This window comes from Hyperolius riggenbachi, chromosome 8, assembly GCF_040937935.1.
Source record: "Hyperolius riggenbachi isolate aHypRig1 chromosome 8, aHypRig1.pri, whole genome shotgun sequence".
In the NCBI taxonomy this organism is placed as follows: domain Eukaryota; kingdom Metazoa; phylum Chordata; class Amphibia; order Anura; family Hyperoliidae; genus Hyperolius; species Hyperolius riggenbachi.
The window spans coordinates 84,758,062-84,774,675 of NC_090653.1; the positions used below are offsets into that span (position 1 = coordinate 84,758,062).

Below are 16,614 nucleotides of genomic sequence, written 5' to 3' on the forward strand. Positions count from 1 at the left end.
ATGGCGAGATTGCTCTTCCTCACTCAGTGATGTCAGGTAATGTCTGACTGCCTTATCAACTTTCGATAGTTCTTTCTCTACCATTGTTAAAGAGAATCTGAAGCGAGTATAAAACTCGCTTCTTCTCTTATATTCAGCAGGGGCATTTGTGCCCCTGCTAAACCGCCGCTATCGCGCCGCACAACGGGGATCCCTTACCCCCCAAATCCCCTCCATCCTCGCCAGGGATCTCTTCCGCATTGAGGCAGGGCTAATAGCTATAGCCCTGCCTCACGCGCGTCTGTCAGCGAGTATCTCCGCCTCTCCCCCGCCCCTCTCAGTCTTCCTTCACTGAGAGGGGCGGGGGAAAGGCGGCGATGCGCCGCTGATAGATGCGCTATGAGGCAGGGCTGCAGCCGTTAGCCCTGCCTCTAGGAGCAGCAAAATCTACGACCAATTTGGTCGTTGATTTTGCAGGGGGGGAATTGGGGGGTTGTGCGGCGGGATAGCGGCGATTTAGCAGGGGCACACATGCCCCTGCTGAATATAAGAGAAGAAGTGAGTTTTTTACTCGCTTCAGTGTCTCTTTAAGGCTTACATCTATTTTTTTAAATACTTGTTCTGCTTGCTGTTCAGTACCTGCAACGAGAATCTTTTATGGAGGGCAAGTCTGCCATTGTGAGTGACCACGGTCAATGGCCAGGGAATCAGGGTTCGATTCCGGTCCGGAGTGGGAGCCTAAGAATCACATCCAAGGAAGGCAGCAGGCATGGCATGCACGTCCCGAGGTAGTGACCACAAATAACAATACAGGAGGACTTTTGAGGCCCTGCTGTATATGACACTGATCGACTTTACTACCTGTAACGAGAATCTGTTATGGAGGGCAAGTCTACCATCCATTCAAGTGAAAGGTATGCACTGACTGCCAGGTATAATACAACGTGCAGTCAAAGATGCAGTGAAAGTTATGCAGTGACTGCAAACAGCTGTTTGTGTAGTGACGGCCGTGCTGGACTGGTGCTCACCATGATGAGAGTGCAGGTGATGGCGGCTTTCCAGCCCATATGGTCGCCGGGCTGAGGTAGCTGAATGAAAGAACAGTGACTCGCCAGCTGATCAAATTTGGTCTGTCCAAGGACCTTATTATCTTTGGTGTGCCCGAGACACTCATATAGCCGGCGGTCATTGCTTCATTGTGATACGTAAGCCCCTTCACCGTGGCAAGGTAATGATTACGAAGGGGAATGGGCACATGTACATGCCTTTTGTTTTGTTGTTGCAGCTGCAGCAGTGCAGCCAGAAAAATTAGGCAGGCATGTATACGCACCAGAAAAATTAGGCAGGCATGTATACGCACCAGAAAAATTATTATAGTGGCCGCTGCTAGCAGGAATCCGCCTGGTGTCCTGGACCCTGTAGGTGGTGGCGGAGAAGGCAGTCAAGCGGCCTGCAGGCAGAGATGCTGTGTGGGGAGCGACTTAGTCTTGGGGCAGGCAGCCAGTCACACGACATGCAGGCAGAGATGCTGTGTGTGGGGACTGACTTAGTCTTCGGGCGGGCAGTAGCCCTCTGGGATCCATTCCTCGTTCATTTTGATAAAGGTGAGGTACTGAACACTTTTTGTGACTTAGGCGACTTCTCTTCTCAGTGACAATGCCTCCAGCTGCGCTGAAGGTCCTTTCTGACAGGACGCTTGAGGCAGGGCAAGAGAGAAGTTGGATGGCAAATTGGGACAGCTCTGGCTACAGGTCAAGCCTGCGCACCCGGTAGTCCAAGGGTTCATCGCTGCTCACAGTGTCTACATCCACACTTAAGGCCAGGTAGTCGGCTACCTGCTGGCCCAGGCATTGGTGGAGGGTGGATCAGAAAGGGCTAAGGCGAGCAGTTGGGCTAAAGAGTATCCGCATGTCCGACACCACCATAAGATCGCTGGAGCATCCTGTCCTTGCCTGCATGGACATGGGAGGAGGATTACTGGTAGTGGTACCTTTATTGCGTTGTGCTTTGACATCACCCTTAAACACATTGTAAAGCATAGTTGCCAGCTTGTTCTGCATGTGCTGCATTCTTTCTGCCTTCAGGTGAGTTGGTAACATGTCTGCCACTTTGTGCCTATACCGAGGGTCTAGTAGCGTGGCCACCCAGTACAGCTCATTCCCCTTGAGTTTTTTTAGACGGGGGTCCCTCAACAGGCTGGACAGCATAAAAGACACCATCTGCACAAAGTTGGATCCAGACGTACTATCCATCTCCTCTTGCTCTTCCTCAGTGACGTCAGGTAAGTACTCCTCCTCCCCCAGCCACGAACAATACCACGGGAACATCGAGCAGCACAAGCCCCCTGCGACGCCTGCTGCGGTTGTTCTTCTGCCGCCGCCTCCTCCTCCTCCAAAGAAACACATTCCTCATCATCCGAGTCTGACTCCTCTTCCCCACATGACTCTTCCTCCTCCTCACCCCTCAGGTGTTGAGGAAACATCTGTTTCTGATGAAAATTGCTCCCACAACTGTTCCTCCCATAACTGTTCCTGTTCACGCTCCTCCACAGCTTGATCCACCACTCTACGCACAGCACGCTCCAGGAAGTAAGCGTACGGGATCAAGTCGCTGATAGTGCCTTCACTGCGACTCACCAGGTTGGTCACCTCCTCAAACGGCCGCATGAGCCTGCATGCATTTCGCATCAGTGTCCAGTTGTTGGGCCAGAACATCCCCATCTTCCCAGATTGTGTCCTTTTACTGTAATTGTACAGGTAATGGGTGACGGCTTTCTCCTGTTCTAGCAGGCGAGAAAACATGACCAGGGTCGAATTCCAGCGAGTCGGGCTATCACATATCAAGCGTCTCACCGGCAAGTTGTTTCTCTGCTGAATGTCCGCAAAGCGTGCCATGGCCGTGTAAGACCGCCTGAAATGCCCACACAACTTCCTGGCCTGCTTCAGGACGTCCTCTAAGCCTGGATACTTTGACACAAATCTTTGAATGACTAGATTCAGCACATGTACCATGCAGGGTACATGTGTCAGCTTTCCCAAATACAAAGCAGAAATGAGATTGCTGCCGTTGTCACACACCACGTTGCCGATCTCCAGCTGGTGCGGGGTCAGCCACTGATCCGCCTGTTTGTTCAGAGCAGCCAGGATAGCTGCTCCAGTATGACTCTCCGCTTTGAGGCAAGACATGTCTAAGATGGCGTGACACCGTCATACCTGGCATGCAGCATAGGCCCTGGGGAGATGGGGCTGTGTAGCTGGAGAGGAGATCGCAGCACCAGTAGAAATGAACTGCCACTGCCAAGGACGAGATAGCGAAGAGGATGTAGCAGGAGGAGTAGGAGGAGAAGGAGAGGAGGTGGCAAGAGGCCGGCCTGCAAGCCGTGGAGGTCACAAGTTGGTCCGCTGCACAGCCACGTACTCCCTGCTTGTCAGTGGTCACCAGGTTGACCTAATGGGCTGTGTAAGTAATGTACCTGCCCTGACCGTGCTTGGCAGACCAGGCATCCGTGGTCAGGTGAACCCTTGACCCAACACTGCGTGCCAGAGATGACACCACTTGCCTCTCAACTTTACGGTACATTTTGGGTATCGCTTTTTTAGAGAAATAATTGCGGCTTGGTATCTTCCACTGTGGTGTCCCAATGGCCACAAATTTACAGAAGGCCTCAGAGTCCTCCAGCTGGTATGGTAACGGCTGGCGAGCTAACAGTTCTGCCAAGCCAGCTGTCAGACGCCAGGCAAGGGGGTGACTGGCAGAAATTGGCTTCTTCCACTCAAAGATTTCCTTCACGGACACCTGTCTGCTGTGGGCAGCGGAGGAGGAACCGCTCAAGGGCAGAGGTGGAGTGGAGGAGGGTGGCTGTGAAGGTGCAAGGGAGAAAGCGGCTGAAGATGCTGCACCTGAAGGAGGAAGAGGAGAAGGAGGGTGGCTTTGCTTTTGTGTGCTGCTTTTGCTCAGGTGCTCTTCCCATTGCAGTTTGTGCCTTTTCTGCATGTGCCTTTGTAAGGCAGTTGTCCCTACGTGGGTGTGGGCCTTTCCTCGGCTCAATTTTTGAAGGGAGAGAGAACAGATGGCATTGCTCTGATCTATGGCAGACACACTAAAAATTGTCAAAACCGCTGAACTCCCCTGGGGTGATGCCACTATAGTGGCATCAGCAGCTGACATTGAAGGGCATGTTGGCTGGCGCCGGACACTGCCACCAGCTGTTAGGCAGCCAGTGCGGAAAGGGTTAAAGAGGAACTTTAACCAAGGATTGAATTTCATCCCAATCAGATACTCCTTTTCCCATATTCTTTACCATTTCTTGAATAGCTCATCAGGGGGTCTGTATGGCTGATATTGTGGTGAAACCCATCCACAGTGTAATATTTTGAACCACTTTGGATTGTGGGAAATAACAGCCTTTTCCAACTACCAAGCAAGCAATATCTCCTTCTGTGCATAAAACTTTCAGTAATGAACATTCCACACAGATCACCTGGCAGAACTAAAGATGTCACCACCAGTGATACATTTCAGATTTTAAATCAGAATGGGGAACATTTTTATAATGGGCAAACACTGACTAAATAATCTATAACTTAATATTGTATCAAATAGGCAATTGTATTTATTATGTTATTTTCACTACACTTCCTCTTTAAGAGTAAATTGACCCTGTACGCTAATTAAGACAGTTCACATAAGAGCCCAAATCATTTTGTTTCACTGAATAGACCAAAACAGAGTAACGGGCATGTTGACAGATCCTATGTTTGGGAAATAAAAACAATGGAAACCACTTCCTGAATTTTATTTCACCCTGATTATTTCTCAAGAATTATCTGGAGAACTGCCACTAAAGTTCAACTAAGAACACTGGCTGTGGCTTTACCTCAGCTTGGCAGAGACTGACTTGTACATTTGTGTACCTAAATGAACTAGACAGCCAGTGACATGTACTGTAGATGAAGAAACACCACCACACCGATATTTACTGAATATAACCTAATGAATAACATGGATTTTTTTTACAATATTTATTTATAAACAATTTAGTCAAGGTTTGTCCATTGTAAAATGTTACTGATTTACATTCTTAAACCTATCAGTAATGCTGACATCTATACTGCTGGCAAGGTGAATCAATGTGGGATGTATTTCCCCTCTGTGTAATGAGCAGGAACGTCAATTAATCTCCCAGAGTGCCCTGTTCCCAAGTTTCAAAGAGTTCTCTGATTTTGTCAATGAGGAAGCAAGGATAGCATGTAATCCAGTAACAGCATCGTACGTCTTAAAATCGTTTGAAGAAAGGCCTGCAAGAGAGACAAGGCCTGCAAGAGAGACAAGATGCGCAAGAGCAACTAGCTTTGCAACCAATACAGCTACTAAAGGTCAAGATACCTATGAGAGCAAGTACAAAGTCACTACTGGAAATAGTAAAGAGTCAGAGCCGTCAAATCTTCAGACCACCTTCAAGTGCATGTTCTGTGGAGAGAACCACTCCATACATAAGTGCCAACGATTGAAGGAAAAGTCTGCAGATGAAAAGAAGAAGTTTGTACTTGACAACCAACTGTGTTTTGGATGTCTAAGAAAAGGCCATGTTACTAAGGATTGCAGGAAAAGGGCCACATGCAGCATTTGTAAAGGACACCATCCTACACCACTGCATGAAGAGCGTCCAAAGAAAGAGAAATCCTTAATGCTCAAAGAAACTGAGGAAGAAAAGAAAGTATCTGTATTATCTTGCAGAGTGAGGGAAGGAGAACTCAATGGCACGTCAATGGTTGTACCAGTGTGCATTTCAAATCCTAAAAAGAGGAACAAGAAAGTATACGCCTATGCGCTACTGGATGCCCAAAGTGATGTCACCTTCATTGATCAAGAAATCTGCAAGAAATTACAAGTGGCTACAGAACCAGTGAAACTCAAACTCACCACAATGACGGGAAGAGACACACTGGTGAACAGTCAAAGGGTCAAAGGACTAAGAGTTAGAGGACTTCATTCAAACTGCATAATAGATCTACTTCCAGCTTATACAAAAGATGACATACCTCTAGATCGAGATCGCATACCTACCTGTGAAACAGCCAACAAATGGGAGCACCTGTCTGTCATATCTCATGAAATGTCCCCGCTGAAGGAGTTTGGTGTAGGACTGTTGATAGGTTACGACTGTCCCGAAGCCTTGGTGCCACGAAAGGTAATCACAGGAGGAAAGGGTGAACCCTACGCAGTTCAAACTGATCTAGGATGGGGTGTTGTTGGAGGAAAACAGCAGATTGCAAACTCAAGACAGGCGACAGGATTGTGTCATCGAATATCTGTCCAAGAGTTACCAACTGTAAGTCCAGCGGAAGTAATCAAGATTCTAGAATCCGACTTTGCTGATGTAAGTTCCAGTGAAAAGAGTGTATCCCAAGAGGACATAAAGTTTGTACACACTCTAGAAGATGATATTCACCAAAATCAACAAGGTCATCTTGAAATGTCCCTACCCTTTAGAGAACGACCTTGTCTGCCAAATAACAGAGATCTTGCCCTAGCAAGATTGAAAGGCTTAAAGAAAAGGTTGGGAAGAGATCCAAAATTCAAGGATGATTATGTGAAATTCATGAAAGACGTCATCAAAGATGGACATGCAGAGAAAGTTGATAGTCAGCCTAAAGAAGGAGAAGTGTGGTACATCCCACATCATGGTGTCTATCACCCAAAGAAACCCGATAAGATCAGAGTCGTTTTCGATTGCTCGGCAAAGTACAATGATGTTTCATTGAATGATCATTTACTGAAAGGACCAGATCTTACAAACACCCTGCCTGGAGTACTCTGTAGATTCAGAAAGTATCCCGTAGCAGTCATGTGTGACGTTGAAAAGATGTTCCACCAGTTTCATGTGAAGAATGAAGATAGGGACTTCTTGAGGTTTCTGTGGTGGGAGAATGGAGATACAGATACAGAGCCAGTGGAATACAGGATGAAAGTACACTTGTTTGGAGCAGCATCATCTCCAGGTTGCGCCAATTATGGTATGAAGTATCTGGCCAATCAGAATGAAAAGGATTGTCCATCAGCAGCAAATTTTCTGAAGAAAAACTTTTATGTAGATGATGGTCTTATAAGTCTAGAGTCCACAGAATCTGCAATCCAATTGGTGAAAGAAAGCCAAGAGTTGTGCGCAAGGGGAAACCTACGCCTTCACAAATTCATCTCGAACAACAGAGAGGTACTGGAATCCATAAGCGACTCTGAACGTGCATCAACAATGAAGAATGTAGATCTTAATTATGATCATCTTCCAGTTCAGAATGTACTCGGATTGGGATGGAATGTAGAAAACGACAATTTCTTCTTTGAAGTATCTATAGAAGAGAAAGTTCCAACCAGACGAACCATTCTTTCTGCTGTGGCTTCAATATATGATCCATTGGGATTCTTGGCACCAGTAATCCTCAGAGCAAAAGAAATACTGCAAGAGTTGTGCCGACAGAAGTTGGGATGGGATGAACTCATACCGGAAAGTTTGAGGCCAAGGTGGGAGAGTTGGATAAGAGACTTGCAAAATTTGAAAGAAGTTCGAATACCCAGATGTGTTGTACCTCCCAATTTCGGAAAGTACAGGAAGATAGAACTTCATCACTTTTCTGATGCCAGTAGTCATGGTTATGGTCAGTGCTCCTATATCAGAGTGATAGGAGAAGAAAAGGTACATTGTGCCCTGGTTATGGGAAAAGCCAGAGTCGCACCTAACAGTATTCAGACAATACCAAGACTTGAACTGACAGCAGCTGTTGTTTCAGCATCAGTAAGCCAGTTTCTGAAAGAAGAATTGGAAATGAAAATAGATGAAGAGTATTTTTGGACAGACTCACAAGTTGTCCTAGGATACATAAACAATGAAGCTCGAAGATTCCACATCTTTGTTGCCAACAGAGTTCAGAAAATTCGAGAAACAACAAATCCAAAACATTGGCATTATGTTGACACAAAGCATAACCCAGCAGATCATGCTTCAAGAGGCCTGAATGTAACAGAATTGAAGAATTCAAACTGGTTCACCGGTCCAGAGTTCCTTTGGGAAGAGGAAATCATACCCAGTGAAGGTTATACAGAACTGTGTATTGGTGATCCAGAAGTAAAGGTTGTTCAAACATTGAGCACTGCTGCCAAGTGTCAAGGTGACATGCTTGAAAGACTAGCCAGATGTTCAAAGTGGAATACAGTCATAAACGTAGTAGCTCGAATTCAACGCTTGGCAAAAGGAATCAGAAAGAAAGAATCCTTGAATGTAGAGGAAAAAATGAAAGCTGAAGAAACAGTCATAAGACTCATTCAACAGAGATTCTACAGTGAAGAACTGAAGAGACTTAGTCAAGAACCAAAAAGGCTTCCAAACAACCACCCATTGTACAAGCTTAATCTTGTTTTGCAGGATGGTATACTGAAGGTGGGAGGGAGATTGGAAAATGCATCGTTGCCAAGCAGAGTTAAGCATCCAGCAATTCTTCCTAAAAATTCTACCTTCACAAGATTGATTATTGATCATTACCACAACAAGTCCTTACATCAAGGAAGAAGCTCTACCCAAAGTTGTTTGAGAGAAGGTGGTTACTGGATAGTGAAAGGAAGCAAAGTCATAGCGAAGTACATAAGTAAATGTGTAACCTGTAGAAAGACACGTAGACCTACAGAAGAACGAAGAATGGCTGATCTACCGGCTGATCGTGTAAACCCATCACCACCATTTCTTTATACTGGAATGGATTGTTTTGGTCCATTTATCACCAAACAGAACCGCAAAGAGTACAAGAGATATGGACTAATATTTACATGTCTAAGCTCCAGAGCAATTCACCTGGAAATGTTGGAAGATATGTCAACTGACGCATTCATCAACGCCTTAAGATGTTTCATAGCCATTAGAGGTACTGTCAGAGAGCTTAGATCTGACCAAGGATCTAATTTTGTTGGAGCAAAGAACGAATTGAACAAGGCTCTAAAAGAGATTGATAAAGAAAAGGTAACTGAGTACTTGTTAGAGAAACAGTGCGATTTTCACATGAATGCTCCAAATGCAAGCCATACAGGAGGAGTTTGGGAGAGGCAAATCAGAACTGTAAGAAACGTGCTAAGTTCAGTGTTGAAAAGGAACGCCGGAAGAATAGATGATGCTTCACTTAGGACACTATTCTATAAAGTAATGTCCATTGTTAACAGTCGTCCACTTACAGTCGACAACATCAACGACCAAACAAGTTTGGAACCTTTAACTCCCAATCATCTACTTCACCTCAAGTCTGATTACATACAGCCACCACCTGGCAAATTCACCAAAGAGGATCTATATGCCAGAAAAAGATGGCGAAGAGTTCAATATCTATCAGAACAGTTTTGGAAAAGATGGAACAAAGAGTACTTAGCTCATCTCATGCTAAGAAGTAAATGGCAAACACCCAGAAGAAATGTCCAAGTTGATGACATAGTGTTAGTAAAAGAAGACGACTTACCTAGAAGCCAATGGAAGTTGGCCAAAGTCCTAGAAGTTCAAAAGGACAAAGACGGGCTAGTAAGAAGAGCTTTGTTACAAATAGGAGACTCAAAACTTGACAAAAAAGGAAGACGTCTCACAACTCCACTCAAGTTGGAACGTCCAATACAAAAGTTAGTTGTCCTGCTTGAGAGTAACAAGAGACACTTGAGAGTTGAGAACCTGATAGAAAATTCCACAAATTCATGTTCAAATCCTACTACTGAGAACATAGAATTATAGGTAATTTTGGTGAGAGTGTAGCTGGCCAGCTAAGACCTGTCCTAGGTTGCCATTATAGTTTATATAAATATACACCAAAACCTGCCAGTAACCTCAGTACAGTTCACATGTTCATAAGGTTAAGCCAAACAGCAGAGTTATTGCTGAAATGTATGTTTCTGAATGTTATATAACAGAATATATTTGCATTGTGTTATCAAAGGCAACAGGGGGAAATATGCCTTTAAGAGTCATCACATAGATGAGCCAATCACAGCCAGCCTCACACTGCACCAGAGCCTCAACCAATCCTAGCTAGTTACACACTGAGCCTGTGTGGGAAACTCCCTAGCTAGATCATTCTAGAGTCATTGCTCATCAGAGAGAGAAGAGACCAGAGTTCCAGAGAAGTTTTATGGAAGTACAGAAGGCCAAATAGGTATTTAATACACTTACCATATCTATGTTCCCTTATTGTTTAGTAGTGTGAGAGTAGGCCTATATAGTGAATCTGTTGTTATGTGTTTACTTGCAGTTCCACCAAATCAAATCCAAATTGAATAAGATGCAAATTCATCTTCAGAGTATAAATTCAAATACAAGTTGAATATCAAATTCAGAGCACAAATACAAGATCAAATGCAGATTCATCATCAGAGTATAGATCCAATCAGATCCTGAGTACAGATTCAAGCACAGAGAGTCAAATCCATCCACCATCTTATATTATCTGACAATCTTATGTTATCTGACAAGATTCAACTGTTAAACCACCTTTTGTGATTTGTATCCACCACATTTTGTACATGGACTTTCTGCTGCACATGTTGCAGTGTTATATGAAGAAAAGTTGAAGTTATTAAAGAAGTTATTCTAAAGTATTTGGTGTGCTCTTTAAACCTACTGCTTCCATAGAACGGTGTTAGAGGAATTACAGAGTAATAGACAGTCTGCTTAGACTAAAGAGACAGAGATGGCATAATTCTTCTAATGCCACAGCGCACAAGGCACTACATAGTGCTGCGCCTGCCACAGGGGGGGGGGGGGTGTAGGGACTTATTGGCTTTGGTGGCTTTGGTGAAGTCACAGAGGATGTTGATATAGTATACAGTGGGATGCGAAAGTTTGGCCATGTATCCAGGGCCCAGATTATTTAGTGATTTAAATGTCAGTAGGCCGATCTTGAATAGGACCCTCCATTTTATTGGTAGCCAATGAAGGGAGTGCAGGACTGGCGTTATGTGGCAGTGACGGGGTTGGTTGGTTAACAGTCTGGCCACAGTATTCTGTATCAGCTGTAGGCGGTACAAGTCCTTTTTTGGAAGGCCAGTGTAGAGAGCATAGCAGTAGTCCAGGTGGGATGTAATGAAGGCATGAACTAAGGTTGGTAGATCCTCTGGGGGGGATGAGGTGCTTGATTTTTGCAATGTTCTTCAGGTGAAAATAGGATGATTTCACCACAGCAGAGATGTGAGTTCTGAAGTTTAAATCCCCATCAATTATAACTCCCAGGCTATGCACATGATCCATGTGTAGATCCATGCCTCCTATTCTCAGTGGTGAAGACTGCAAGTTAAGGTGTTTTTTGTCATGCGCTGCCCTCCGATCAGAAGGACTTCAGTTTTGTCTGCATTTAGTTTCAGCCAGTTGTCAATCATCCATTGCTGTAGTTCGCCTAAGCAGGCGTTTATAGGAAAGATATAGTTGGGTGTCATCAGCATAGCAGTGGTATGTCAAGCCATGTTTTTGGATTCGTTTTCCAAGCGGTAACATGTAAATCATGAAAAGCAGGGGAGAACGGATTGAGCCCTGGGGCACCCCACACTTAAGTGGTACAGAAGTGGACAGGAAGGGCCCTATAGACACTTTTTGGGTTCTGCCACGCAAGAAGGATTGGAACCACTGAAGAACTATGCCATCAATGCCACAGTATTCCTGTATGCTTATCAAGATGTCATGGTCAACTGTATCAAAGGCTGCAGAAAGGTCTAGCAGTATCAGGATGGAGCACTCTCCTCTGTCTCTTGCCATGAGCAGGTGGTTGCATATTTGGATGAGGGCAGTTTCAGTGCTGTGATGTTTCCTGAAGCCAGGCTGGAATGGGTCACAACTGTTGTTTTGTAGAATTTGGGCTTCTAGCTAGAGGTATACAGCTTTTTCAATTAGCTTAGCCAGAAAGGGAAGGTTAGAGACAGGTCTGTAGCTGGTCATTGCATCTGGGTCCACCTGCCCATTGAAGTGTATTGCGGTTCGCTGAGTTCGCCGGTCATTGGACTTTTGCAGAAGTTCGCGTCCTTGTTCCGCGGACCCAAAATCTGAGGTTCAAGCCATCTCTAACAATAAGCTTTCAGTCTGTTACTACCTACACCTCTTACACTACACCTCTTTTAGAAGACCAAGAGTTGGGGAAGAATCCTTTTGGTCTCATTGTTGGGCCTAGAATGTGGTGCAAGATGGGGAATGGTTAAAAGCTTTGTGGGCTGGCTGTGGTTCATGGTTAAGGGTTAGAGTTGTCGCAAACCATGGATTTTAGTTCGCGAACCTCGTACTCGAACATGTGAAAAAGGTTTGCAAACATGCAAACTTTCGAACCGCCATAGACTTCAATGGGCAGGCGAACCTTCAAAACTACAAACATTAATTGTGGCCACTAAAGTGATGGAAAATATGTTTCACGGGGTCTTAACACCTGTAGGTAGGCATGGTGGAGTGGGATACATGCCAAAAGTCCCAGGGAAAAATCCAGATTTTACGCACAGCAGCGTTTTAAGGGCAGAAATCACATTGCATGCTAAATTGGAGGCCTAAAGTGCTTTAAAACATCTTGCATGTGTATACATCAATCAGGTAGTGTAATTAGTGTACTGCTTCACACTGACAGACTAAACTCACTGTGTAACGCACCGCAAACAGCTGTTTTTGTGTAGTGACGACCGAGCTGGACTGGTGCCAGGGCCGGGACAAGGCTTCCCAGCACCAGAGGCAGAGATTTCAAAGTGCGCCCCCCCCCCCCCCCCCAAAGCAGGTAATTTGGGCAACTATAGGTGCCCTTTTTACATTCTATTAAATTCTGTTTAATTACTGCCCGTAGCCAGTAATTTGGGCACCAGGGACACATAATAGCTGCAGAGGAACTCTGTACGTGAGAGACAATAGAAAAGCCTTGGTGGAGTTTTGTTAGCTGTGGTAGTTGAAGCAGCGAGAATAGCTACAGTCGTAATAAAATCATTCTACACACACACACACACACACACACACACACACACACACACACACACACACACACACACACACACACACACACACACTGTATATACGCACTGTATATACACACACACTGTACATACACACACACTGTACATACACACACACACTGTACATACACACACGCTGTACATACACACACTGTACATACACACACACACTGTACATATATACACACACACACACTGTACATACATACACACACACTGTAAATACACACACACACACTGTACATACATACAGACACACACACACTGTACATACACACACACACTGTACATACATACACACACACGCACACTGTACATATACACACACACACACACACACACACACACACACACACACACACACACACACACACACACACACTGTACATACACACACTGTACATACACACACTGTACACACACACACTGTACATACACACACACTGTACATACATCATACATACACACACACTGTAAATACACACACACACACTGTACATACATACAGACACACACACTGTACATACACACACTGTACATACACACACTGTACACACACACACGCACGCACGCACGCACGCACGCACACACACACACACACACACACTGTACATACACACACACTGTACATACATCATACATACACACACACTGTAAATACACACACACACACTGTACATACATACAGACACACACACTGTACATACACACACTGTACATACACACACTGTACACACACACACACGCACGCACGCACGCACACACACACACACACACACTGTACATATACACACACTGTATATATACACACACACACACTGTACATACACACACACTGTACACACACACACACTGTACATACATACACACACACTGTAAATACACACACACACACACATATACTGTACATACATACAGACACACACACACTGTACATACACACACACTCTACCATAGTCCCCAACCGTCCCGTTTTCGTCGGGACTGACCCAATTTGGGAGGGCTCTCCCGCTATCCCGCTATGACCCCCCAGTGTCCCGGCTGGCTGGGGGGTCAGATGCAGGAGCGGACTCACTATTGGGGCAGGAAGGGAGGCAGCCAGTGAAAGGGAGCTGGTGGCAAAGCGGCGGAGAAGGAGGGGAAGTCTCCCCCCCTTCCCTCACCTTAGGGCTCTCTTTCCTGGCTCTCCCTTCCGGATTTATGCGTCTCCTCCGATGACGCAACGGCTGATAGCGGGCGGAGTGGACTTCCTGCTGTTACGCAGCCGCTGGAGAGAGCTGTGATCTGTGCGCCGCAAGTCTGGTCTACTCAAGACCAGACTAGCGGCGCACAGATCACAGCTCCCTCTGCTGGCGTCTGCGTAACAGCGGTAAGTCCTCCCCGCCCGCTGTCAGCCGCTGCACCAGGAGGAGACACATTAATCCGGAAGGGAGAGCCAGGAAAAGGAGCCCCAAGGTGAGGTAAGGGGGGGGGGAGACTTCCCCCCCTTCTCCGCCGCTTTGCCACCAGCTCCCTTTCACTGGCTGCTTCCCTTCCTGGGGGCACCTATACACCTGGCTACATATACTGGGGACACCTATACACCTGGCTACATATACTGGGGACACCTAAACACCTGGCTACATATACTGGGGGCACCTATACACCTGGCTACATATACTGGGGACATATACCTCTGGCTACATATACTGGGCACATATACACCTGGCTACATATACTGGGCACATATACACCTGGCTACATATACTGGGCACATATACACCTGGCTACATATACTGGGGACACCTATACAGCTGGCTACATATACTGGGGACACCTATACACCTGGCTACATATACTGGGCACATATACACCTGGCTACATATACTGGGGACATATACCTCTGGCTACATATACTGGGCACATATACACCTGGCTACATATACTGGGGACACCTATACAGCTGGCTACATATACTGGGGACACCTATACACCTGGCTGCATATACTGGGGACACCTATACACCTGGCTACATATACTGAGGACACCTATACATCTGGCTGCATATACTGGGGACACCTATACACCTGGCTGCATATACTGGGGACACCTATACACCTGGCTACATATACTGGGGAGACCTATACACCTGCCTATACTGGGGAGACCTATACACCTGGCTGCATATACTGGGGAGACCTATACACCTGGCTGCATATACTGGGGAGATACTTTAAATTGATATATTACTAATTTTAAAATGTTAATATGAAGGAAAATGAACCAGGATAGAAAGGACCAGTGTGGTTTGAATTATAAAACCACATATTTTTCTTAGGAAATCTTTATGGTATGCATGACTAGGGGTGTGGCGGGGGCGTGATCAGGGGTGTGGCAGGGGCGTGGCTTAAGTGTCCCTCTTTCTCATCTCAAAATGTTGGGAGGTATGCTGTACATATACACACACTGTACATATATATACACACACACACTGTACATACACACCTGCAGTGAAATGCTTCATCTACTTCACATGAGGGCACTGCTGACTACTGAGAACACATCACATCATCTAGTCACATAGGCAAAGGCCCCCTTCCCCCCACCATACCTGCTTCTTCTCAGTTCCCAGGCCTCCAAGTGATAACAGCTGTGTAGTCTGTCTGCCTGTCCCAGTCATCAATAAGGGACCGGCGTTCACTGCTGTCTGAATGCAAGCAGCAGGGGGTCCCTGTCCCTCCCCACAGAGTCCAGCTACATACATGGCACACTCACATAGGAACAAGTTTTGTCCACAGTGACGGGCAACTCTGCAGGAAGCCAACACCAGTTCCGTTCCTGCAGAAGTCGGCTTCCTGCTGTTGCCTAGCAACCCAATACACACAGTCCTGCCTGTCATCTCTTTGATGACAGCGCGGCTGTTACATACAGCTCAGGCAGGAAGGAGCGCTCTGTGCCAGACAGAAGGATATCAGGGGACCCAGGGAGATTAGTGGCAGGGAATATTGCAGAGCAGGAGGGGAGAGGGCAAAGTAATGGGGCGGCAGAAAGACTGCAGAGGAATGCGCCCTCTAGGGGAAGCGCTCAGAGGCTGCAGCCTGTCCTGCCTCTGCCTCGTCCCGGCCCTGACTTGTGCGCACCATGGTGAGAGTGCAGGCCATGGTGGTTTTCAAGCCCATATGGTCGGGCTGAGGTAGCTGAATGACAGAACAACAGTGACTGAGTGTCCAGCTGATCGAATTTGGTCTGTCCACAATGAAGCAACAACCTTATTATCTATCTTCTTGGGTCAGGTGTGCCCCCCCAACCCCAACATACTCATTTAGCCGGCCATTGCTTCATTGTGATAAGAAATCCCCTTCACTGCGGCAAGGTAACGAACACGAAGGGGAATCGACACATGGACATGCCTTTTGTTTTGTTGTTGCAGCCGCAATGCAGCCAGAAAAATTAGGCAGGCATGTACACCCACCAGAAAAATTATCATAGCGGCCGCTGCTAGCGGAGTGGAGGAGGGTGGCTGTGAAGGTGCAAGCGATAAAACGGCTGAAGAAGATGCTGCACCTGAAGGAGGAAGAGGAGGTGGAGGGTGGCTTTGCCTTTGTTTGCTGCTTTTCTTTAGGTGGTCTTCTCATGTGCCTTCGTAAGGCAGTTGTCTCTACGCGG

At 46.1% G+C, this 16,614-nt stretch overlaps 1 protein-coding gene across 3 annotated transcripts in view; it reads right to left on the reverse strand.

The window, feature by feature from the left end:
* LOC137528229 (cytochrome P450 2F2-like) overlaps positions 1 to 15,741 on the reverse strand; it is a 93,012-nt gene extending 77,271 nt beyond the window's left edge. For 2 of the 3 annotated variants that reach the window (XM_068249516.1, XM_068249514.1), the window contains exon 1: positions 15,560 to 15,741. In XM_068249516.1, coding sequence (XP_068105617.1) covers positions 15,560 to 15,712 — 153 coding nt within the window. In that variant the 5' untranslated portion in view covers positions 15,713 to 15,741. The remainder of the gene's footprint in view (positions 1 to 15,559) is intronic. The other variant, XM_068249513.1, reaches the window with a different exon arrangement.
* Positions 15,742 to 16,614: the final 873 nt, after the last annotated feature.